This window comes from Callorhinchus milii, unplaced genomic scaffold (genome assembly GCF_018977255.1).
Source record: "Callorhinchus milii isolate IMCB2004 unplaced genomic scaffold, IMCB_Cmil_1.0 Scaffold2, whole genome shotgun sequence".
Taxonomy (NCBI): Eukaryota; Metazoa; Chordata; class Chondrichthyes; order Chimaeriformes; family Callorhinchidae; genus Callorhinchus; species Callorhinchus milii.
This window is the reverse complement of record NW_024704743.1, coordinates 65,319,346-65,346,079: the sequence shown is the minus strand read 5'-3', so window position 1 is coordinate 65,346,079 and position 26,734 is coordinate 65,319,346. Positions and strand designations below refer to the sequence as shown.

The following is a 26,734-nucleotide window of genomic DNA, read 5'->3' as shown; positions in this document are numbered from 1 at the left end:
CATTCCTGAAAATGGCAAGCCTACAAGGACTATTAACTCAAAAAGAGTTAATTCTGCCTCATACCTCAAAAGGAGATTAATTCTGCCTGTGTGGATTGACTCATTAAGATTTATAGTTTGTGGTGGTGTTTTTCAAAACTGTAGAACTGCTTAACAAATCAGAAAACATTTGAGTCTGTCACCAGCTAGATTATGCTTTTAGAATGTGATTTTCTATTATAAATGTAAAATGACCACAAGTGTTAACAATTAGCACTTGATAAGAATCCCTCACCTTCTAAGTTCAAAAAGAACGTTTTGTATGTCAAAATATTTGATATAAGTCAAGGAGAAACCCCGGGTACTGGTGTGATTGCTCATTTAAGCAACTCCTGCATCTGACCGCAGAGAACACATAAGTGACTTCCTTATCTGATACTGGTCAAATCAGAATATCAACAGTTTCATTGTACATGGAGATTCTGCATCATAAATTTTATGATGAGTTGTACTAGCTGCAGGCCAACAAGAGCCATTGCCAAGTTTCCATGTGCCTTAATGCCATAACTTGTATTGAATAAAATAGCACTGCATGTTGAAAAAACAGATAAATTCTACAAAATGAATTCAACCATTCTTACGCTTATTTCTCTTGGTTTCCCTGAAACCACAATGAGTAAAAGTGGGTTGTGTTCTGAGCCATGCAGACGAGAAGGTCCAATATTCAATCTCCGATCTTCGTTCATAATTTCAATCGTTCCATTGTCATCTTTACATTAAACAGGAAGCACTATCCGAGAGGTATTGCTGTACAAACTTATTTACGAGATATCAAACTATATTTCTTACCCTGGCAATCCCAAGATATATTCCATAATCCAACAAATAGCCTGGGATGAGTATGGACTGTTTGCTGGAATCAACCTTTGGAAGTGCGACTAGAGAACCATCAGGGCCAAAGAAGGACCAGTGGTAGTGGACACCTCTTGAGATGTTACAAACAATCTCATTCTCAAATGTCACTCCTAGCTTAAAGGATTGGTACCTTCTGATCTGTAGAGAAAGTAAACTGTTTACATAATGGATATTATCAGTTGATTCCACAGGTTGAAAAATAGGGCACACAATGCGAATTTACATTTACATAGCACCCGTCGCATTGGGAAGATTCCCAAGGCGCTTAACAATAATGACATATATTCGGGAGAACTTTCACCTGGGTCGAGATTTATTTTATTAATGTAGCAATGTATTGCATGGCCAGCTTCATGGGCTGAACCATTCAGAAGGTATTAATAATAATATAATAATAATCCTTGCATTTGATATAGCGCATTTCACGTCGGGAGGACGTCCTAAAGCGCTTCACAGAACACGCTGTAAAGTGAATTGACTGTATATTTGTGGGCGAACGCGGCAGCCAATTGCGCACAGCAGTGTCCCACAAACAGTCGTAGATTGAAAATGACCAATTTATTATTGTTTTGTGTTTTTGGAGGGATTATTATTAGGCGTGTGGAGTAAGGAAACTTGCCCAAGGTTTCGCTCTGCCTGGAATTGAACTCAGGTCTCTCGCTTACAAAGACGGGGGCTCTAACCACTGAGCTACAGGACTCCACTCTTATTAGGGAAAGGATATCACTAGCTCTGCTGAAAACCAATTGGTGTTAATTATAATCTGGTTACTTCTTTCAATTATATGTTCATTAATACCATTAGAGTGTTCATTAATGTTTATTTATATGTTCATTAATTCTATGTTTAATACCATTGGCATGAGTTAAAATGCTTTAGGTGCTTTGAAATGTATTCCCTATGTGAAAGGCAAATTGTATTATAAAACATCACACATTATAATTTTCCATCCCACACTTGTAAAATATGTATCATTATAAATGTTACCCATAATCTTATTAAATCATAATGTGGAAAACACTGTAAATGTAATCATTAGGATTCAGGGGCCAGCCTGGCTCAATTGGCAACACTCTCGCCTCTGAGTCAGAAGGTTGTGAGTTCAAGCCCCATGTCAGGAACTTTGAACTCTGACTAGGCTGATATCCCAATACAGTGCTAGGAGAGTGCTGCATTGATGGAGGTGCCGTCTTTCGGATGAGATATTAAATCGGGGTCCAGTCAGCTTGTTCGGGTGGTTAAAGATCCTATGGCACTATTTGAAAAGAGTCTTGCTCATGGTCAACAATTCCCCAGGTAAAATTGGCCTTTCACTCCATGACTGTTTGCAATATAACACTGTATGCAAATTGGATGCTATGTTTGCCTACAAAATACATCCCCACAATCACAGTAAAATCTTGTGAAGCACTTTGTGACATCCTCCTGGCTAATCCCTGATTTGCCTGATTGTAGTTTATATTTTAGTGCGTATTAAATTTAGCTGTAAGAAGACAGTCATGTAAAAAATCGGGTACACCCTCAAGGTAATACAGCACAATACAATCTACACATATATAGCTCCTTTCACATGGGGAGGACATTGCAAAATGTTTGACAATTGTGGCTGGGCACGAGAACTACGGGTGGGAGCTGAGGGGGGTAAGGAAGGGAAAGATGACCGAAAGTGCAGTCAAAGAGATACACCTTGAAAGAGAGAAGGGAGAGAGCATGTCAAAGGAATGGAATGGAATTCCAAAGAGCAGGTGCCAAGTGGCTGAAAGCTCCCCCTCCAATAGTGGGGCATGTAGAGGGAGGGGGGTTGCGGATGTGAAGGAGGTTGCAAAGGTACAGCAAGGCAAGACTATGGAAGGATTTAAATGTTAAAATGAAGATTTGGAACTCAATCCACTGGGGAATGGGGAGCCAGTGGAGCCGAGTCAGGGTGGGGACATAAGATGGTAAGGGAGAGGACATGGCCTGCAGAGTACTAGATAGTCTGCAAATCATCAAATGAATGCTATTAGTACCTGGAATTTGGAAGGGCCATAGTTTTTCACTGAAGGAGGTTCACACATCTCAGAAATAACAAATAAATGGCCAGAGAGTGTGGCAGAGCTGACATTATTAAAGATATCCACACGTGTTGTAAATTCTCCTTCCCTGAAATAAAAACACCAAATAATCATGAAGAGACTGATCAGAGGATCAAATAGAATAGCATATATTTAACAGGTATGACCCATAATCAGCCACTGTACAGGGTGTTCACAAATTCCTGTTATCCACCTGTTTTTTTCTTACAATCAATTTTTATTTTCTGTTGCAGATAAGTCGAGTGTAACAATGTCTTATACCAGTAATTTCATCATCACTGAAGATGTTACTGAAGATGTCTCACCAAATATGGCAACGGATCATTATCAGCCAAGAAGATGATGGCGCTCATATGGATATTTAGACCAGTCGTCTAAATATAGTTAAACACTTGTACTGAATCCAATTAAGTACTTCTAAATACAATTAGCATAATTATTCCACGTGTTTCAGTTGTTGGTCGGTGCACTTTAGAAAAAAACAGATCATTGTGAACACCTTGTAGAGAGAAATGAGGATAATTTCCAATACTAGAAAAAGAGCAATAAGGAAAATCTAGATACAGTGGGGCTCTTCAGCCATGAAAAGAAACACTTCAAGGCTATCTTACACTGAACAAGAACTTCATTGTAGTATAACGCTGCCTCGTGTAGCATTTGTCTACGATGGATCAGTGCTAACCAAATCTGGCTGCTGTTGGTGACCAGCTGGCTTCCTGTGTTTAATAAACGAGTAACTTCCAGACTGTCAGGTTACTGTTGGCATCACTTCGTGCTGCTGCACATGTGCACAGGAAGCACTGCCAACAACACTTGCAGCACATGTGCACAGGAGGCAATGCTGAGGAAGTGACTTCAGTGGTGCTTCTTGGGCAGAGTGTGCTTGTACACACAGCAGGTTCATTGGTGCTTCCTGTGTACGCATGCTCCACGGTGACGTGTTTGGCAACGGAATGTAGGAACCAAGTCAGCCCTCTGTGGTGGTCTCGGTAGTCCAGTTCCTGAGCCAGGCTGATGACAGCCCAGCCAGCCTACCTCAATAGCAGGACCTGGAAGAGCAAACCAGTCACTGGGGGCAGGGACTCTTCCCACTCAGCTCCCACAAACCCTGCAAGACAAGGCCCTAATGACCAAGATGGTTCCAGCTGGACAAGCAGCGGGAAAGCTTGCTGGACAATGACAAACTATGTGGTTTTAGCTGGTTGGACTCCAGCAGTACCCCAACACACACTCTGGGTCCCCAAGCCTTGAGTCCTGCCAACCTGCGCCTAATACTTTCCGGAATTAGCTAAAGAGAATGTGTCCATCCAGGGATAGACTGGACATTCCATTCCAACAATTTATCTCATGAATTCCCATGTGTAGGTGGGATGCATGGAATCCTCAGTTTGGTTTGCATACTCTTAAGCACGGTGATGGGTTTCCACACGTGACAGACACCCGACCGAAAGAAAATGTGTGCAACAAGTAACTTCTGCAGACCTGACGTCCCAGCGGTCAGACTTTGTTCGCACTTCGCTTACAAGATCTGTCCCTGAGCTTTTGGAATGAGCATTCTGTTGTCCCTGAGGCATGCACTCTGCTTACCTAATTGCAAAGAGTATTTGGAGCAGGTCAGATTTTGAGATTCCAGCGTATTCTCTGGAACTGCTGGAATTTAACCAACTAACACCACATAGCTTGCCATCGAAAACACTGTAAGGCAAGCTTTCTGCTGCTTTTCCAGCTACCTGTTAAGGCTTTGGCTTGCAAACTTAACATTAGTTGCATTGGATGAATTTCTGCTCCCAGTGAATGCCAGAATCATCCAAACCAGCTTTTTTTGGAAAATTGTTGGTAGAGGTTTCCTCCCATGCTTCAAATGTCTTAGCTCACTGACAGAATGGGCTCACCTGTTGTAGCTATGAGACTCTGTTCTATGTCCAGATCTCACAGTTCCATCTCCAAAATCCCACAGATATGAAAGATTAGTTCCGTAATTGATCCGTGCTTCCAAAGTGACACTGGAATTCAGTAGGACAGAGACAAGACCCATGTTGTTCAGTCGAAGTCTATTGGGCTCAACTCTCTGTTGCAGTTCCACAGGATAGATGTCTGAGGTAAATGAACTAATCTGATTCGAGGCATTCACTATCACGTTGTACCTGCAAAACAAATAGAAGCAGTTTCAGTTACAATTCCAACTTTAAATCAGAGCTACACTTCAGCTGTTGTTCATCTTATGATCACAAAAATGTTTTGACTGTCCAGTTTTTATCTTTATTGAATAACATTCTGCAGCCCCTTTCTTAGACACTACCAGATTCAGCTTCCCCCAGCTTTGTTATTTCCGAGCCTATTCTGCAGCATAACACTGACAAGCCACTGAGAGTGTGTGTGGGTAAGGAATTACCCAACACTCAATACTGTAGAAAACATTGTTCTCCAAACTCCTCATACTCTCCCATTAATCTAGCAAAGCTTTAAAATATTCCATGGTCATTGCCCCAAATATAATGGTCAAGCTCTTTCAATTGAATTAGTCTTTTGAAGTGCCCTGATCAAACAGTTTTACCTGGCGTCCTAACTGTTTATCAAAGCGGTGCAAAATAACAAAAATCCTGAATAATCTTTACATTTAATACAGTGCACACAACCTCAAATCAGCGAGAAGTACTTCACAAGCCATTGCTGTCAAGTGCAGTAGCTGTGTATTTGTACGTATATGTAGAGAAATTAATATTAATAACAGACAATAGGAAGTGACATTCCACTTCATCATCCAATGATATAATAATAATAATCCTTGCATTTGATATAGCAGTTTTTCACGTCTTCTCGACGTCTCAAAGTGCTTCATAGCATAAACTGTAAAGTGAATTGACCGAATATTTGTGGGCAAAACGCGGCAGCCAATTGCGCACAGTAGTGTCCCACAAACAGTCGTGGATTGAAAATGACCAATTTATTATTGCTTTGTTTTGGAGGGATTATTATTAGGCGTGTGGAGTAAGGAAACTTGCCCAATGTTTCGCCCTCTGCCTGGAATTGAACCCAGGTGGCTCGCTTGCAAGGCGAGTGCTCTAACCACTGAGCTACAGGACTCCACGTGGATATGGTAGATGATGGAATGTCACCGCCTATTGTCACTTCCTCTTGCCTGTATAATTCATTTCTCTATGTATATCTATATAGAAAAGCGAATAGAAGTTACACCCATTACCTTAGAAAGTGCAACATTTCAGGTCAAGATCCTAATTGGAAACAATGATTGAAAGGGTTTGTACCTTCCTGGGCGTGAATATCTTGTAGATATACTTCGTGCTGTAGTTTTTATAGGTGCTTTGTTTCCAAAATACCAGAGAAACTGCAGTGGGCTGCTTTCTGCAGTGACCGCCGTAAAATAAATATCAGAATTGGTGGCATATATAATTTGCTTTGTATAGATGGAAACGGCTGCAAAACAATATAAAGACAGAATGTTCACCTGATTGTTATTGTTATTGGCATCTGCAATCAAAGTGTGCAAATACAAATAATGCTTACTAAATGTGCTATATTATGAAATTATTTACAATAAAATTATGAAATCTTAATCAGAAATCAATACCAAAAATTATTTTGGGATCCCGGTAGCAAAGCGCATTCACACAACAATATTTAATTACATTGTTTTACAAGAACTCAAATGTGTATGTTTGTAGCACCTTATCAATGTCAAAACATCTCCAAGTGCTATAAAATAACTGCTGTCAACTGCAGTTTTTGAAGCCAACTATCATAGCCATTGTACACGGAGTGGTGCACTCCTTACGATTAGACATTAAGCCAAAGCCCCATTTGCCTGTTCAGGTAGATGTTGAAGACTCCATGAAATTATTCGAAAAGAGGAGGGATTTTTTTTCCCCAGAGTCCAGACCAATTTAAATTAGTCATTCACTTTGTGGTTGTTTGTGGGATATTTATGTGCACAAATTGGCTGCCATGTTTGCCTATAACTACACAGTCACTACACTTAAAAGTAACTACAATGAAGTGTTTTGAGAAGTTTTGTTGTGATAAGGCATTGTATCAAATACAAGCAGTATTAATGATTGGAGATGGTATTTCATACGCTGCAATCTGTAGAGGATGGATACAGTGACGTAGGTTGAGATACTTCCAACTTTGTTCCATACATTTACTGTGACGTTAAAGGTTCCAGCAGACAAAAATTTGTGTTTTATTACAGGACCTGAAACACAGAAAACAAGAGACTTTGTCAATTGTAAATAATATTATAGTAAATGCTGTTAATCCTTGTTTTCCTTAGAAAAGCAGAAACTTAAGAATGTGCAGAAATTAATAGACTATTGAGGTAAACCAAACTTTTTAGAACAATATATATTTCTATCTTTTGGAAAAAAAATTCGTCACTTAATCCACGACTGTAGGAGCAATTCACCTGCAAAATATACAGTCATGACACTTTACATTATATTCTGTGAAGTGCTTTGAGACATCTCAACAACGTGATAAGGCACTATATCAATTGCAAGGATTATTATTTATTCATCTTGTTTTAAAATTATAAAGATAATAATAATAATCCTTGAATTTGATATAGCTCTTTTCACATCTTCTTGACCATGTGAAAATAAAAACTTTTTTTCTGTGATTTACAGGCTTTTTAAATCCTAATCTTGGCATTACCTAACTGCTACCTCTTGATTCTCTCTTTTAATCTTTTTATTTTAATCTCTCCAGCCTTGTTGGGTTTCTGTTCCCTGTATCTTCATTTAGATTTCTTAATTTTTTTTTAAAAAAAGTGCTCTGTATGGAATCTAATGTATGCCAATTGCTAAAATTAGTATTGAATCTTTATAACATGAATCCCACCTAAAATATCTGCAAAACAGATCTTTGAATATAGTGATCAGCACACATGAGACAGACCCTTGTGTTTCTCTGGTCTTCTCCAGTAAACTATGTACCTTCTCACTGTGCTGAAAGTACTCTTTCAAAGCTAGTCACCCTTTTGTAAAAGACACTTCCTGCACGATGAGCTTCAAAAGAACTTCCAATACCCCACTATAAAAATAAACTGTTCAGTATGAAAGTGAAACCAGTAGAACCAGCAATACAGCTTTAGAATAAATGCCATTCTTGCCTTCATGTACATAGGATGTCTGATCGCCCAGGTTCCAGCTGTAGGTCACATCTGTTCCTCGATCCAGCTTAGCACTGAAGAGAATTACCTCATTTTTGTGAATGACACTGGAATTCATAGTCAACAGCAGTCCTTCTGGAACCATTTGTACAAAATAAGCACCTAGTTCATCAGTTTTATTGTAGAACTGATTGAATGCAAAGATTGTAATGTGGAACACACCCTCTGAGAAAAGAAACATTCAGAACATGCATGTAAGCAATCCAGGAGCTTGCAATGGGCAAAACATGAAATATTCTGCTATAGTTACAACTCAATCAAGCTCATTATGCAGACATTACAGGAATCTATGTTCAGGCAGACATTGTGCATTGTATTTCTATCATACACAGTATTTGCTCCCCCCTTCCTCTCCAACCTCCTAAACCCCTACCATCCTGTTCACTCCCTCCACTCAGCGGTTTCCGGCGTGCTTCATGTCCCCCGCCTTGCTCGCCCCACTATTGGTGGGTGGGCTTTCCGCCACTCTGCACTCACCCTCTGGAACTCCATCCCGCAGTACCTCCGTCTCGTCCCCTCCCTCACCACCTACAAGACCCACCTCAAGACCCTCCTCTTTGACCGTGCTTTCGATCTCCCTGCTATCCCCCCTGCCCTCCACCCTCTCCCACCTCAACCCCCAGCTCAGGTCTGTAACTCTGTCTGTCCAGCACCTTGGGACGTCCTCCCAACGTGAAAGGCGCTATACAAATGTAATTTTGTTGTTATTGTTGTTGCGTGGTGTTTCTCTTTCAGACTACAGGATAACATCTTGAAGCGTTCCACAAAGGATAACATCTTGGAGCGCTTCACAAAGGCAGGGTTGGATGCCAAGTTAGTGACCAAAAAATAATAATTGACCAAATATGTTTTGATAACCAAAAAATTATAATTTAGTCACTCAATCTACGACTGTTTGGGGGACTTTACTGTGCACAATTGACTGCTGCGATTCACCCACAAAATACATCTCTATAATGAGAATTTCAAATGTTTTGTATCAAGGTATTTTCCCCCACAAAATATACAGACAATTCACTTTACAGTGTGTTCTGTGAAGCGCTTTGGGACGTCCTCCCGACGTGAAAAGGTGCTATATCAAATGCAAGGATTATTATTATTATTATTACACCATTTCTGAAGAAAATGTTTGGTTTCTAGTAACTGGCCAGTGGGTTCTGCTATAAACATCTGCTCACCTTTTACATTACTTCATTTTGGGTTTACTTACTGCCAAATTTTAAACTACTATCTTTTGGAAAAAAAACGGTACACACGGGCACATACACACACACAAACTCACACATATTCAAATGTGCTCGCCCTCATATTCACAAATATGTACATATATTCACACACCCTCACTTTCAAGACTCATGCACGAACAGTTGGTAATTTAGGCAAAGTCCTCTGCCAAAAGCGCCTGGCAGCTGTGGGACTACAGCTCCCCAGAAGGAGGAGGAAAAGCCTTTGGGAGAGAAATAAGGTTGCAGAGAAAATTATCGGAGAATAGTAGCAGGTAAAGAAAGGATCTCGGGTGGGAGAAAACACCCTCTCCATACTGACCTTTGTTAAACCTATGTTGTCCAGAAGCATTGCTGCCAACAAAGACACCCTGTACTCCATCGACAGTAAGTAACGGGGAACCATCCCCAAAGTCAAACGTAAACTTCACCTCTTCATTGAATGTGGAAACACGAAAGTCCAACACTTGAGTGGTGTAGGTACCATTTGGCAACAGCAGAAGTTTAGCACTGTTGGTATTGACAGGGAATAACACTTGTAGACCCTCAATTGGAGTTCTTACTTTCACAGGATATGGAAGAAGGTGATTGAAGGGGGTGCTGTACAGTGGACTGGAGATTTTGACACTGATGTAGTAACTTCCTCCTGTATGAGTTTGGAAGCTGATTGTGCTAATGTGGGTGTTGCTGAAAGAAAGAAAATGACAGTTAGTGAAAGCTTCAACAGAAATGTTCCTCTCTGCGGCCTCAGCAACAAGAGTTTGCATTTATATAGCGTCCTTCACATAGGATAACATCTCGGAGCACTTCACAAAGGTAGGGTAAAGGGGGAGGTGACCATAGACACAGTGGATGAGGTAGGTTTTAAGGTGGGAATTTAAAAATAGATAGAGGAGGCGAGGAAAAAGGATACAGGCAGAAAGCCTCTGCCTTGTAGTTTCATCCAACAATTTCCTTGGCTGTGAAAGCTGCCCTAATCACATAGATCAGCACTTTACAGTAACTCCTGTGAAACGCTTTGGGACATCCGCCCAACATGAAAGGCACTAAACCAAATTTAAGGATTGTTGTTATGCACTGGTTCACAGGTATGAGGTTTTCCTAAAACTTATGTAAATCAACTTATTTAAGTATTTTAAAACTGTAAACCTTACTGTTCCATTATTTGAAGTGACATTTGAGATTTAAGGTCCATGTAACAATTAATTAAAACTGTGGGGCCTGTCTGATCATCAAATGTCAGGATACCTTTGACAATATACACATCATACACATCCTAAAAAAGAAAACATAGACATTAATAGATACTTACATGGACTTTCACATATGTAGTATTATAGATAACAGTGTATACTTACTCCTGAGTCAGTGTGAAAGGGCTTGAGTGTGGCATTGAAATGGTCCATTCAAAAGTAACCTCAGTGCCTGTTTGGACATGTGCTGTTGCATTAATGTACTCTTCACGCTTGATCACATTTGGTGAATTCAGTATCAGCTGGAGACCAGTGATAGGCTCCTCAACCACAGCCACGATTCCTGATGATACACTGCTTACATCATTGGAAACTGTGGCATTGACCAAATATTGTCCAATGGCAGAATATGTGTGAGGAAAAGCAAGATTGGTGCAATGAAGCGGAGTATCGAAACAGCCTCTGTGGGAACTGAGCTGTTCCGAATGAAAAAGATTGCTTGTTCCATCCCCATAGTTTATTTCAATGATATAATCTTGTTTGGGCTCTACTTGAAGCATAATAGTGCTGGTCTTCCTCAGAGGTATTCGAGCGACATTGAGAATAACACCAATAATAGGATACTGGGCCACTGTGGTCATCACAGCGTTGGCGTAGCTCACTCCATTCTTAGCTGTGACCTCAACCTTTATAATACCAGTTGTGTTTATTTCCATGGTCAACTGAAAACAAAAGTGAAAGTACCATTCATATTATAAATCAAACTTTGAAATCATTGTTTTAAAAGGTCTGAACACAATAATTGTATACCACAAAGAACATTATTGTGCTAAACCACACTGACGTGTCATGAGACTAGTCACTGTTTCATCTAAAGGATTAAATCTCTGACAACTTAGTGCTCCTCCAGTACTGACTGAAGTGTGAGTTCAAAGCCCTGATATTGGGTTTGAACCAACAACCTACTGACCCAAAAGCCAGAGCGCCACCAACTGAATCGAGTTGACATCAAAGTCGTCATCTTGTGGATTGCCGATTTTTCTACCTTATCTCAGATTTCCAACATTCAATATTTCTTTTGATTCTTTGACAGTGGGAGTTCTTTCAATGTCAAGCAATCATCCTTTATACATTATACAAAATTAGTGAAAAATCTCTACTGGCTGGTAGGGGAAATATGATTTTTGATGTTTCGAAACTCACAAGGTTTGGAAAGATAATTGGAATATAGAGCATGCAGATTTCATCTTTTCACTTGGTAATGGCTTACACATAGCTTTAAAAATAAAATCTTTAAATTAAAAATCAATTCTAGAGGCCCAAAATTCTACTTAGTCTTAGGTGTACAATATTTTGTCTGAAATTCAAAATCACACTGAATTGTGTGATTTTAAATGGTACTAAAACTGATTGCTTACATTTAGCATTAATTTGGAAGCCTAAAACTTGGTTCCAAATTGAGAGCTAATTTAAGATTTTTCCACAATCCTACGTAATTAAATGTTAAAACAGAATGGTCTTACAGGCTAAGTCAAGTTGGAATTTCAGGTCTTAGGCATCAACAAAAGATTCACTCACTACATTAAAATGAAAAAGAACATGCATTTTTAGAGCACCCTTTAGATCAGTGGTTAGAGTACAGACGAGAGACCCAGGTTCGATTCCCGGCAGGGCCAAAACTTGGGCAAGTTTCCTTACTCCACATGCCTGATAATATTCCCTCAAGAAAAAAAAACAATAATAATGTGTCACTCAATCCACAACTGTCTGTGGGACACTGCTGTGCGCAATTCACTTTACAGTGTATTCTGTGAAGTGCTTTGAGACGTCTAGAAGACGTGAAAAGTGCTATATCAAATGCAAGGATTATTTATTATATTATTTACCCTTCACCCAGGACAACATCTCGGAGTGCTGACCATGGCATTTAATGTCGGCTTGGCTCAGTCAGTAGTACTTTTGCCTCTAAGGGAGGACATCACAATTTTAAACCAAGATCCCACCTGCCTGTTCTAGTGAATGTTAAAAGTCCTATGGTAACATTGAAAAAGAGAAAGCCATTTCACTGAGTATCCTGGACAACAATCACCCAGATAAAAAAAAAGTCATTTGTTTCACAGCTGTATGTATACACCGCTTTGTACAAATTGCCTGCCACGTTCGCCTACAAATTACAGAAAACTCTGTGAAGCGCTTTGAGACATGTAATATGTGATAAAGTGCTGTATCAAAGGCAAGGATTATTATTTCAATAAGCAAAACTGGACTAAAGGGAGAAACTATTCTCTAGGAATTGAGACCATAAGTATTCAACTCCAAACCTATTCTTATGGACAAGAACACAACATATCTGCATTTCCGACCTTGGGATAATTATCAGCTTTGAAACTTATCACATCACAAATGGCATAACACACCCCACAACCCTATTATTGCATTGCAAACAATGAAAGGGTCTCAAGATTAAAGTTATGAGAAATTTGGGGCCTCTGGGTTGACTGTACGACTTGAGCCCCATTACCAATCGATATATCGGGTTGGGGTTGTTCTTAATCCCTGATGTGTGACTCTGCAAAGGCAGAAAGATAAAAGGACCCAGATTCCAGATGGTGGGAACCAGGCAGGAATTACCACCAGACTCTTACAAGAGGAGATGGTGCTGGAAATCCCCAATAATAATAACAATAATAACAGTAATAATAACAGTAATAAGCTCTAACACTTGCCAAGAGTGTACATTTTGTTCTGTCTGCCCCCCCTCTCACTCTCCTTCCCTTTGATATCTTCAGATTATCTACCAATTGTGGCTTAGTCTTCATTAATCCAATGTTCTCTTTTTCTCTCTGGAGTCTCCTGGGCACTGCTTGACATCTCCCACCGTGATATAGCTTAGATTTAAAATGCATTCATGGGAATTCAAACGTGCCTGGCTCTGCTGCTGCAGTTCACTGTGTCACTAAACCACTAGTTATGAGCTGCCACTTTAATAGTATCATACCTTGCTCGGACCTATGATGGTGTAGTTTGTCGTGCCATTTGAGTACTGCCACAAGAAGATATAGTTGGAACCTTTGGCAAGCTTAGCATTCCATGTTGCAACAGATGGTTGAAATAAACTGCAGAAGGTTAAAAGAGCATGAATTTAAATCACAAGATCACCAGATGACAAGAGAGGAAGGATAAAGAATGCCCCTTCGGCCCACTAGGAATACCCACCTGACTGTCATTCTCTTACCAAGCCACTGATCAAGTCAACAAATACATGCCATAGGAACTCACGTGAACAGATCCTGCCATGACAAACCAAGCCTATAGCACAAATTGACCAGATATATTCTCTCAGATATGATGTCGATTCAGCTCAGTTGGTTTCAATCTTATCTCTTGATCAGTTTGTTGTTAATTCAAGCCCCACATTGAGTTTCAGTTCATAATCTAACCTAATAATTCAGTGTGGCACTGAGGAGTGTAACATTACTGGAAGTGCTGCCCTTCATATGGGATGTTAACCAAGATTTGTTCTGGTGACTAAAAATCACATAGTACTGTGTTGAAGAGCAGCAAAAATCTGGCACCAGGTAATGATAACATAAAAAATAGTCCTTCCTCATCAAAAATCACTGAACAGATTAAATGTGTCTTTTCACCTTGTTACTGTTTGTGAAATAGCTGTTTGCTTGCATAATACACTTCACAGTAACTTGTGTGAAGCATGAGGAGAATTTTCAAATGCGAGGACTATTCTCTCATTTACTGAACCATAAACATGGGGGGTGGGGGGGGGTGCAGCAAATCTGAGTTAGCTAAGTGGAGTGAGCAAGCAGAGGAGTGGGGCAGACAATCAGAGAGGTAGGAGGTGCCAGGATAGGAAAGTGAAGGGATTTATAGGTGAGGATTTGAAATTGATCTGCCAGGAGTCAGGGAGATAGGAGCCTGGCAAGGACTGATGTAATGGCCATGTGGAGTTTGGTGTGAGTAAGGACGTGGGTGGCAGAATTATGAATAAGTTGGATCTTATGGTTGGTGGAGCTGGGAAACCAGCAAAAAGAGTGCATTTGAAAACTCCAGGTAAGAAGTAACAAAAGTGTGAGAAAGAAAGAGTTTAATGGTCGTTTTGAATTCTGAACAGTCACTATGTTTTTAAACACTGCAATCAATTAATGAATACATTAAAACCCTGGCTAGCCAGACTAATGGAGGGGGGAGGTGTGTTGGGTGAGCCAGAATATCTAGCAACGTGTAATAAAAATGTTGGTACCAGTATTATAATTGTTTGAATCTCACAAACAGAAGACAGTGAATAAACTATTAGCACACGCTAGGAGAATAGTTGTGAGCCTACATGTGGGCTGGGTAAATTTTTGGTCTGTGGATTTTTTTTAAAAACAAATTAGGTTTCAGGCCTAGGTTTGAATTCCAGATACTCAAAGTCTGGTAAGCCGGGGATTTACTGTACTGACAAAAGCATATGAGCAACAAGAATAACCTGTCCATTCATGTTTACTCCAAAGACATTTCAAAATGTTAAAAAATGTCAGGACTTGGAAATGTTGGATAATAATAATCTACTTAGCTTACTTCGTAGAAAGGCTGACATTACTTGGACCGGTCAGACTCAGATTTCCGATGAGATCCTGAATTACAATGGCAGAGGATAGTGTGTCAGTACTGTTCATGAAGAGAACATCAATATTGAAGATCCCTGGAACTGGGTAAGTGTAGTTGATGCTGAAACTGCAAAACGTTTACACAACGATTAGCAACATTGCAGAAGTTGATCCATAACTTGGTATTCAGATTATTCACTCAAGGTTTTCTTTCAATATTTTTAATACTGTGAAAAGAATGATTACTGTACCCTGTGCAGCTGGAGGTGGAAATGGTTTTTGTGTTTCCATCACCAAATTGGATTACCACATCACCCATATCTGAGAACAGGTTCTGTAAGACAACAACAAAATTACATTTGTATAGCGCCTTTCACATCAGGAGGACGTCCCAAGGCGCTGAACAGAGTTACGGACCCGAGCTGAGGGTCGGGGTGGGGGAGGGTAGAGAACAGGGGCGGAAGCAGGGAGACCGAAAGCACGGTCGAAGAGGAGGGTCTTGAGATGGGTCTTGAAAGTGGCAAGGGAGGGGGCGAGATGGAGGGACTGCAGGATGGAGTTCCAGAGGGTGGGTGCAGCATGGCGAAGGCTCGCCCACCAATAGTGGAGCGAGCAAGGCGGGGGACGTGAAGCACGCCGGAGCCCGCTGAGCGGAGGGAGTGAGCAGGATGGTAGGGGGTTAGGAGGTCGGAGAGGTAAGGGGGGGAGCAAGACTGTGGAAGGCTTTGAAAGTGAGGACCAGGTTCTTGAACTGTATCCTCTGTGTGATGGGAAGCCAGTGGAGTTGGGCAAGGATGGGGCTGATAGAGTCACGGAGCCTAGTGCAGGAGAGGACACGGGCTGTAGAGTTCTGGATGATCTGCAGCCTGTGGAGGGAGGAGTTGGGGAGGCCGACAAGCAGTGAGTTTGCATAGTCGAGCCTCAATGTAATTAAAGCATGTATGAGGGTTTCAGCGGCCTGCGGTTTGAGACAGTGCCAGAGCGGGGCGACGTTGCGGAGGTGGGGGAAGGCAGAGTGGGTCATGGCACAGATGTGCAGTAGAAAGGATAGTTGAGGGTCAAACAAGACCCCAAGGTTCCGGACTGGCTTAGCAATGTGGAGTGTGCAACCATGGAGGGTGATACTGTCAGCACTGAGGTGAGGAGGCGCTGACGGGACCCTATCAGGAGAGTCTCGGTCTTGTTGATGTTCAATTGAAGAAAGTTAGCTCTCATCCAGGACTTGATGTCTGACAGGACAGCAGTGGTCCTGGAGTCAAGGGTGGAGGCAGAGAGGTAGAGTTGGGTGTCATCCGCACACATGTGGAAGTTGACCCCATGTCTGCGGATGATGTCACCAAGAGGGAGCATATAGATGTTGAAGAGTAGGGGACCAACGACAGAGCCCTGAGCAACACCGCACGAGACGGTGCAGGGACTAGAAAAGCCGTTTGTGGAGATGAAGTGCAGGCGGCATGAGAGGTACGATAATAATAATAATAATAATCCTTGCATTTGATGTAGCGCTTTTCACGTCTTCTAGACTTCTCAAAGCGCTTCACAGAATATGCTGTCTGAACCAATCAAGGACAGCGCCGTGAAGACAAGATGTAGAAGAATGAGACCAACAACAAAAATATGTGGCTCCTTTTCATTTATGGTAAAATAATCATAATAATAATCCTTGTATTTTATATAGCGCTTTTCACGTCTTCTAGACATCTGAAAGTGCTTACAGAATATGCTGTAAAATGTAGCTGGATGACAATTACCTTAAATGTGAAGGGCACTGCCGATCCAGCTGCCACATTAGCTGAATGACTGAGCCTTGGACCATTATCTATATCAGAAACATTTAACACAAGCTCACTGGAGGTAGTGGATGCCAGGTTGGAAACAAAAAGAGCAACCCACTGAGGCCCAGCTTTTATACATCTGTATGTGATAAAAGGACTGCCAGTCATCACTGTGTGATTGTCGTACAGCGTCCAGTTGTAAATATATGCTCTGTTTCTCCACAGATATTCTGAAAAAAACAAAGGAAATTTTCTGTCACCACCAACAACAACAACAACTTGCATTTATATAGTGCCCCTCATGTAAGATAGAGTTTCGGAGTGCTCTACAAGTTGGATGCTGAGCAAGGGAGAAGGGGGAGGTGACCAGAGGCACAGTCAAAAAGATAAGTCTTAAAGTGGGATTTAAAGATATATAAAGAGGGAGTGAGGCTGAGGGATTGAGGATACAAATTTAAAACTAACGAATGACTAACTGTCATTTTAGAAAATAGTAGCCCAAAATTCTACCTAGTCTGTAAGGCTAGTTTGCCTTAAAATGTAAGATTTTGCAGAGTTAGGAAATTTGTCAAATTGAGACTTAATTTAGAAGCCGCTTTTTTTTAACAAAAACTATGGAAAACTTCTTGCAAATTAATTTTCCACAATTAATCTGGATAATCTTAAATTTTAGGACCAAGTGGTCTAAAAATACTTAATACACAGTCACTCCACTTCACAGTAAAACCCTGCAAAGTTCTTTGAGATATCCTCCTGATGTGAAAGGTAGGCACTATTACCAAATCCAAGAATTATTATTAGACTAGGTTGATTTTGGAGCATTAGTACTTGATAGATTATTTGATGATTATTCCTGTTTGTTTTGTATCTATGTTATTTTAGCTGAACCAATGACGTCTTTCCGACGTGATAAGGCGCGAAATACAAGGATTATTATTATTATTTCAGTCATGTTTAATCTTTCAAAGCTCACCGTTGACTTTTGCAACAAGAATGATGTCCTGTCCAACGACGGGTTGCTGTTTCATTGATATGGATACCATGTGAATCTCTTTGACAACCAAGGAAACTGCTGAAACATTATGCGAGGAGACCAGATTCATAGCCCGAACTGACAGCTGCAGTTTTCCACTTTGACTGAAGGTAAAAGGTAGACTCAGTGGCGTGTTGGGGACATAATGCTTAGTATGAAACACCACAGAGTCATTCATCAGTACCTCAATGATCAAACCCGTGCCAGTTGTCACAATCATAGAGATGACAGTCGTCTGGTTGATTGTAATGATGTTGGAGATATTTGTTTTTATGTCTCCCACAAGATCTTGAACTTCAAATTCCATGGCACTTCCTGCTACTTCGCTTACATTGTTTATTGCTGTCACACTGACTGAATAGACTCCCGGCTGTGAGTATCTGTATGAGACCAGAGATGAGCTGGCTTGCACAATCGTAGAATTGGGATCACATATCCAGACATATGTGATGTTGTTTCCACTGAGCACATTGGCACGAAGGGTGACTGTGGAGCCAGTTGGTAGGTTTCTGGAATGGGAAGCTGACACAGAGAGCCCTTCAATAACATCCTGGACCTCAATCATTTTGCTGTACGAGGCATTGCTGATCGGATTGAAAGCCATCACTGTCAACATGTAGCATCCTGCTGTTGCAAAAGAATGCTGCAGAAACCACTCAGTTGTGTTCATCACAGATAAAGTCTTGTTTCCCTTTCGAATAGTCCACACACATTGTGATCCTGTTTTATCAGCTTCACTTGTAACCAAAAAGGTCAGGTTCATTCTTGAAGGTATGATTTCATGCCAAAAGGGAGCAGGGGCGATCACATTTATGGGACTGTAAACCTGAATGAGTTTTGCTAAGGATGCATTTAACATACCCAGATCATAATAAACGCCAATTGAAATGTTGAAAGTACCCACCGTCCTGTACCTATGGATGATCTGAACACACATTGTGCAGTTTTGCAGACCGTAGTTCTCCATAAGCATGATGTGGGAGTGACTTTCGAATGCCGGTGACTGGTCGTTCAATCTGTGACTGTGGGTCAGTCCGTGTTCAAATGTGATGTCAAATATCAAGAGCTGGCGAACTGTGGTGAAAAGGTCCATTTCCAATGTCAGATTTGCACCAACAGCAACACTGTAACCAGTTTTTGTGTGAAAGGCCAGGCTGGAAAGTGATTCCCTCACTGCAGCCTATAGAAATAATTTAACATGTACCTCAATAAAGCACCACAACAAGGCACTAAAAATGATAATTAAGACAAAACAGTTTGGATGTATATATTCATTTATCACAGCATAGAGATTGCCCATTCAAACCATGTAAAACAGCAACGGATGTGCAATATCTCCACACTCACTCAACAGCAACCTGAATTTATATACTGTCCTTCACGCAGACTACCGTCTCGGAACAGAGTTTCATGCTGAGCCGGAGAGAGAGGTGAGGTGACTCTAGACACAGTTGAAGAGGAAGGTCTTCAGCTGGGATCTGAAGATGGGCAAGGATGGAGCAAGGTGAAGATGGGGCACAATGGATGAAGTCATAGCTGCAGATGGCGGAATAAAGGTATTTGGGACATGCTGAGTGGGGTTTGAGCAAACCGGAGAGGTAGGAGGTACCAGGGCATTAAGTGAGGATCTTGTTGTTGATCTATTTGCAAAAGGAAGCCAGTGGAGCCTGGCAAGGATAGGGGTGATAGGGGTGCGGAGATTCAGGGATTGTTCACCCCCGCGCGCGCACCACCCCACAAACACAAATAACCTCAATCAAATTTACACTGAACTTGACAAAGTTGAGGATCATTGATTGACTAAAATGTTAAAACATTTGTTAAAACAAAGGGGAGCTCATCAAATTCATCCTACTTGAAAAATCTCTTTTTCTCTTTGTTTTGTTTTTAAACAGTTGTGTAACAAATCACATAATTACTTAAAGCCCTGGACTGTAAGTCCAATAAATAAAGTATTACTAATAAATAAAGTATAAATAAAGGTCACTAATAAAGCATAAACACACACACAAAGATTTTCGACGCCTCCACTGGTCTTGCAGGGTTATCTGCTTCCATCTGTTTAAGTAGGAGGCATATAATAAAGCTCAGCCCACATTTTTTAGTACAGTACTACATAATTCTTACAAGAGCAACAATTTACATTTTTTGTAGCACCTATTGTATTGGGAAGACACCTCAAAAAGCTTCATGCAGCTTCCACCTCGCCCCTTCCCTCCCCACTTCAAAGCTAATCTATCTTTTTGACTGTCTTTTGGGTCATGTTTTCCCACATTCCCACCATACACCATCGTGCGCACCAGTCAGCTGTGTGCAGGGTTTAAGGCATTTTGAGACGTGCTCCCAATGTGAAAGGTGCTTTTAAATTCAAATGTTGTTGTGGCATTACTGCTCTTTATGGCTTTACAAGTGAAAACATGCTTATTAACCAGAAGTCATTAAATTGAAATAACTTTTTACCAAGAAAAGATTAGTTAAAGGTAGTTCTTTCTCAAAAAATCAAGTGGGTTGCATACTGTTAGAAACAAAGCAGTACCAAAAGATACTGAAAAACAAACTACATATTAAGTTGTTTTAAAAAGATTAAAAAGCCAACAATCAATTTAAATTAAAATGTGCACAAAGATGCATGTGACTACCAGGAAGGTGGAAGCAAACTGAATGAACCTTGGTCTTTTTTTCATCTAGCATTTCTTATGTACTTTTGTTCTTACAAAGCAATCACCATTAAATTACTGGATGATTATAATGTAGAAGGTATGGGATGAACTATTGGAGATGCATATCAAACGCAGATTATTGACACATAAAAGAAACATCTTTCATTATATTTCAGAGTATTATCTTAACTATTTTGTTAGATTTCATTATATTTCACTCTTAAGCATGGTGATAGGTTTCTGCATGAGAAACCCAGCTGACCAAAACAAAAATTCAAAAATACTTACCACGTAGATGGTTTTCTGAATCCAGTTATATATGTTGGACACATTAACTGTGACTTGGCAGACTCCTTCATCATGAAATGTATGGTTCTGCATTAAAAAATAATAGTGTATTATTATTCTATTCAACAATGGGCTCAGTACCAATGCTCTCCACGTGCTAGTTCTGGTACCAGTCTTAGAAACTTAATCGAGCAACTTGTTGTCATTAGTTTAATTTAAGGTCACAAGTGATCATGAACTCCAAAAGTTCAAATATTTGTCCTTCAAAATTGTGCCCTACCCTACCTCTGCGATCTCCTATGACCCTACTCCCTGATCTCTGCTCCATCATATCTGGCCTGCTTTATGGCCTCTGCAAATTCTGCCCTCCATAGGTTGATGAGTTTTCAGCCACTTTGTCCCCACCCTCTGAAACTCTCGCCATCTTGTACCTTCCCTCTCGCTCTACTTTTAGAACCATCTCAGGACTCATTTCTTTGACTGCACCTTTAGCCACCTCCCCTCTCTCCTCTATGGAACCAAGACACTTACAACTTTTACCTCAATCAACTCTGTTGTCTCTCTGAAAGAGTCTGATGATTTACTGCTAGTTATCAGTGATTTGTATAATAGCATCTTGCACCTGGTCTAGCGCCTTTCACATCGGGAGCATGTCTCAAAGCACTTCACAGGATATAACAGCAATAACAAATTGCATTTATATAGCGCCTTTCAAGTCGGGAGGACTTCACAAAGCCTCCTTTCTGTTGTACACTGCTCTCCAAGTGAAGTGAAGTGTGGGTGATTATGGGTGTTTTATGTACTCACCCATGAATTCAACTGGATTGAAACATCTCAAACTAGTAATTACAATTGCAACAGAGAGGATACTTTTATCTCATAGATTCACACTAGATTTATTCTATGATATCAGAAATGAAAGAAGAGAGTTTCAATTCAAGAACAACTCTTTATCACTTGAATCTGAGCTGATCATGCGGTGGCATATATAAGGATTATAGGATTGACAATGAACAACCTGCCATGGCTCACAAACAGTGAATGGTCATTTGAGGGCATCACATGAGGGCAGTCAATGTCCACAGAACAATATCCCAGTAAAGTGCCCACCCCTGGAAAGGAGAGGATTGACGGCAGGAGGGAAAACAAGGAACTATTCCAAAGTCTATTGATATGCCATGACTCACCACTGTATTTAGTAGGCAGTCCATTTGTTGATGTCCGTTGCAGTTCAGTGGGCCGTGTGACAATTGTGTGCTATTGTCATCACTGAAATACCAGGAGAATGTCAAATCAGTCCCCATGGCAACAAAGGCCTTGAAGCTGTAGCTTATTCCAAGGAAAACTTTCTCCAGGGGACTTCTTTCATTGACAGTGAATGGAACACAGGACGGGATCTGCTCAGCCAGCTGCACAAGCTTCACTTCAAGAGCAGTGGGCGCTGGGATCAGAGCCTCAACACTGATGTTCCTCTTCTCACTGGAGATCTGATTGCTCGCTGTGACATCTGAGGAATCAAAGGCAAAATGCAGATTATTGTTCAAGGTCAACAAGATTTCACTCTCACAACTAACCATGTAAGGATCAAAGCATTTTAACAAAACATGTTGGCTCCACTCTCAGTTATGGAGCCTGGATACAACTCTGCTTCAGAAAGTTTTGGAGAATAAAGGGGAAGGGGAGTATATAGTTTCTATGTTGTTGGGTTGTTGCCGAGTTGTCTGTGTCAACAAAGCGCACAGATTAGAACTATGAAAAGGTAAGGATGGATGAATATACTGGAGCTTTGCTTCATTTCCTCTGAGAATCAGGAAGTCTTTATTCGGCTTTCCACAGAAGAGAAATGGGTCGGGTGAAGTTCACATGAATTCAACTGGATTGAAACACCTCAAACTAGTAATTACAATTGCAACTCAGAGGATAAGGGAGGCTTTCCTGTGGAAGGAGGGATTTTGATGGGCTGATTAGTCATTTCTTATTCAACCTTTTCTAACATTGTTAATTAAAATTTAGTTTCAGCGCTGGTTATCAATGTCCAGGAACAATGTCATTTCAGAACTTACTTATTAAATATTTCCCAGGGTAAGAGTACGTCCAGATAGGAGATAAAGTGAAGAAACCTTTGGAATTGACAGTGATATTCTGCGTGTTGTACTTTCCACTGCTCCAGTGTATCTCCAGTACCACGTAAGACATATCGTCTGAGCTAAGAGTTTCAATACCTGAAACAAAGTATCTGCATAAGTAATGATCCCAACACAGTCTGTTTCTGGACAACTACGTATGATCCTATCTTACACACAATTTCTAAGTTAGTCTCCACCGCCAACCAGCTCCTCCATCCACTCTCCCTCGCCTCGCCGTCAAGCTCTGACTGTGAGGAGATGCTGGATCACCTCAAATCCAAAATTGAGGAGATCCATTCAGCTGCCTCCACACTCCAAACCACCACTCCCTCCCTTTCTCCCCCCACACTACAAACCTTACCCATCCTTCCCTCCACGTTTTGAAACCTGTCTCCCTCTCCTCTCTCACCACATCCAGCATGAAACACACCACCTGTTCCCTTGATCCCATCCCCACCCCTCTCCTTACCTTCCAGCTCCACCTCCTCGCCCCTCTACTCTCCAACACCATCAATCTCTCAATCATCAATCATCTGATACCGTTCCCATCCCCCTAAAAACAGGTTTAATCACCCCATCTTGAAAAAACCTTCCCTGGACCCATTCCCGCCTTCTAATTACCGACCCATCTCCAACCTCCCTTTTCTTTCCAAGGTCCTTAAAAGAGTTGTTATTTCCAACTTCTCTCATTCCTCTCCGACAACTTCCTTCATGAGCCCCTCCAATCGGGTTTCCATGCTGCTCACGGCACGGAAACTGCTCTGGTCAAGGTGACAAACGACATCCAGCACTTCTGCACCTCAGGCACTATCAGCATCTATGGATGCACACTCCACCTCACCAAGCCAGTCAGGAAACTGGGCGTTTTGTTCGACCCTCAACTGTCCTTTCTCCCCCATATTCATAATCTCACCTATGGACTGGAATTTTATCTGTGTCTTGAATGGAGTCTACCCTCTCTCCCATGAGGGCTACACTGTGTTTTGTTAATTCCATAAAGTATTAGAACAACAACTTGCATTTATTTAGTGTCCTTCACATGGGTAGGATCTCAGAGTGCCTACTAGGAGAATGTATTAGTGCAGTTTGGCAAGAGCCAGATATTGGGGACCACAGTGTGTATTGGGTTACTGCTGGAGTTAATCCAGCTAAAATTGATTATCGTGCTATTGTGAGCATTGTCTGGTGAATTTCACGCTATTTGTTTAACGAGGACCACCCTATCCGTTAGAGATTTGGCTTGCAGGATTAATAGTAGTTGAATGAAGAATTTCTCCTCCTCAAATGACTGCCAGTCTGAATCCTACCGACAAGCCAGGCTGACTGATCTGTCATCAGCAAACTGCTGTGCACAATTGTCTGCCGCGTTTCGCCCACAAATATACACTCAATTCACTTTGCAGTATATTCTGTGAAGCGCTTTAAGACATCTAGAAGATGTGACAGGTGCTATATCAAATACAAGTATTATTTATTTTAATTACCAGCAGTGCCCTGAAGTACTGCAGACCCTCCTGGCTCAGAAACTGAACTACTGAGACAGCCACACAGGATCAATTCATTCTAACATTCCAGTCTAAATATGTCACCTTTGAGCTATCTCAGCCTCAAGGAGACCCCACTTACTCAGCAACAGCTCTTCAATCCAGCTCCTCATATGAGGGCCATTAGCAAACAGGCAAACACCGTGAAACCAACACCACCTCAAGGGCGTTCAGTGATGTCTCATTCCTTTGAGTTTAAATCTTGGGACCAGAAGGTCCTAAGTGCATAATCTCAATTGATTAGTTCTTTACCCTTTACCCAGGTTGAAACATTGATACTGTCAAGAAATCTAAAAATGAGGTAAGCAGGGCCTTCCTATGGCTGAACTAGTTCAGATGAGTCACGAATTCCCAAACAAAACAAAAACAATCCACGGTAATTGAAAGAAGATTTAAACATCTAGACATGTCCTCCATCATACAAGACAAAACCTTTGTAGACAGAATAATCACAGCTGGAGAAGTACAGTATTGTGCCATACTGATTTCCATATTTTTTTCAGCTCATGTAATTTGCTACATATTTCAGTAACATATTTATACTTACTGTGACATGATGATGTAACTATAACTTACCAATAGCTTTTCCCAAAGGTCTAGCCAAATAGCCACATATTTCCAGCATGAACGGCTTCCCAATCTGCACTTGATCTGCAATGAGGCTCAGACTGAAGTTCCAAATGTACGGGCCAGCTGCCTCATACACAGCCATAACATCTTTACCATCTCCATATAGGAAGCAGACAGCACCAAAGCATCTATTAACAACAAAGAATGCATGCAGCAACAAAGTAAGCGGCTATAGAAGCTGAATCCATTCTCAATGCAGGATTCTTGTGCCGGCCAGCAATCCTTATTATTATTAGCTGTTTGTGGGACCTTGCTGACATCAATGGCCTTATTTGCTTATAAAATAATCTTTAGGTGATGGACCTAAGCTTGATGATCACTTAAAAGTTACCGCTAGACCAAGGAGGGCGGAAATGTCACTCAGCACCTTGGAACGTCCTCCCAACGTGAAAGGCGCTATACAAATATAATTTTGTATTATGTGATCCAGCCCAGAAAGAAATATTGAACAAAACAAAGTTGACGCTTCAGGACAATGCCGAGGAAACATTGCATTATCGGAGGTACCATCCCTCGGAAAGAATGTTAAACCAAAGTCTCGTTTGTCTGCTCAGGCAAATGTTAAACAACAATAATCCTCTAACTCACTTTGAGACATTTGACAACATTATAAAATCCTACATCAAATACAAGAATTTTATTCTATTCCTAGCGAGAACATTACTGTACCGGATTGTCCATTCTAATAAGTTAGTAACAGTAATAATGCCTGCAGTTGGGTCTCAGGCAGTCTTACTTTCAGACTTACTTGCTGATACATCCTGTGTTTATAAAGAGGTTGTCTCCTCCAGGAAGGGTTCCATTTTTGGACAGTAAAATGTCAGTGTTTGGGATGGAGCTAGATTTACTTAACAAGATTTCAGTTTCCTTTGCACAGAGGCAGTTTGTCCCATTTAGAAACACTGTTAAATCGAACCTGGAAATGAAGAAAACAGTAAAGCAAATTTCCCAATGAACAAAATTGGCACTAAATACTTCTCCAACAAGAACGGCATAATCACAGGTATTTATTATATTACATCCCCTTTAGCTGCATCTGATAGAAAATGTCCTATTTTTCATAACTGGTAACATTACCAACCACTCATACCACTCAAAGGAGAGAACAGGTAATTGGATCAATCTTTATTATTATATGGTCTCTCAACTTGCGTGAATGTATTCAGCGTAGTGACTGGCACATCATTCCCCAGAACAGCAGGGTTGTGTCTTGGAGCGCTTAACAGTGGTGGAATTTGACACAAATAGCATACATTTGATTATAACATTTGACTGTGATCGGTGCAGCCAGCTTCCTACACACCAGGCAACTTTTCACATTAAAACGGCTGATGTCCAGGTCGCCTCAGACCTCACTGCTTTCTTTGTTACTCAAGTGCAAAGCAGGAAGTAACATCAGTATTATCCTAATGATCCATTTTAGTTTTAAGCCCTGAAACAAATGGCCGAGTTCTGGGTCATGAGGTTGCTGGTGATGTCGCTTCCTATTTTGCTCATG

At 40.9% G+C, this 26,734-nt stretch overlaps 1 protein-coding gene across 1 annotated transcript in view; it reads right to left on the bottom strand.

Annotated features, from left to right (window-relative positions):
• The window catches only part of LOC103181214 (polycystic kidney disease protein 1-like 1), a 90,780-nt gene extending 64,863 nt beyond the window's left edge, over positions 1-25,917 (bottom strand). Inside the window, exons 1-17 of the mRNA XM_042346981.1 lie at positions 25,901-25,917; positions 25,183-25,364; positions 23,000-23,158; positions 22,124-22,443; positions 20,937-21,023; positions 17,929-19,168; positions 17,074-17,185; positions 15,152-15,307; positions 13,572-13,689; positions 10,739-11,295; positions 9,703-10,067; positions 8,098-8,322; positions 7,063-7,182; positions 6,236-6,404; positions 4,862-5,113; positions 2,904-3,036; positions 829-1,032 (exon numbers count right to left, since the gene is read on the bottom strand). Coding sequence (XP_042202915.1) covers positions 829-1,032; positions 2,904-3,036; positions 4,862-5,113; positions 6,236-6,404; positions 7,063-7,182; positions 8,098-8,322; positions 9,703-10,067; positions 10,739-11,295; positions 13,572-13,689; positions 15,152-15,307; positions 17,074-17,185; positions 17,929-19,168; positions 20,937-21,023; positions 22,124-22,443; positions 23,000-23,158; positions 25,183-25,364; positions 25,901-25,917 — 4,416 coding nt within the window. The remainder of the gene's footprint in view (positions 1-828; positions 1,033-2,903; positions 3,037-4,861; positions 5,114-6,235; positions 6,405-7,062; positions 7,183-8,097; positions 8,323-9,702; positions 10,068-10,738; positions 11,296-13,571; positions 13,690-15,151; positions 15,308-17,073; positions 17,186-17,928; positions 19,169-20,936; positions 21,024-22,123; positions 22,444-22,999; positions 23,159-25,182; positions 25,365-25,900) is intronic.
• Between the last annotated feature and the right edge of the window lie 817 nt (positions 25,918-26,734).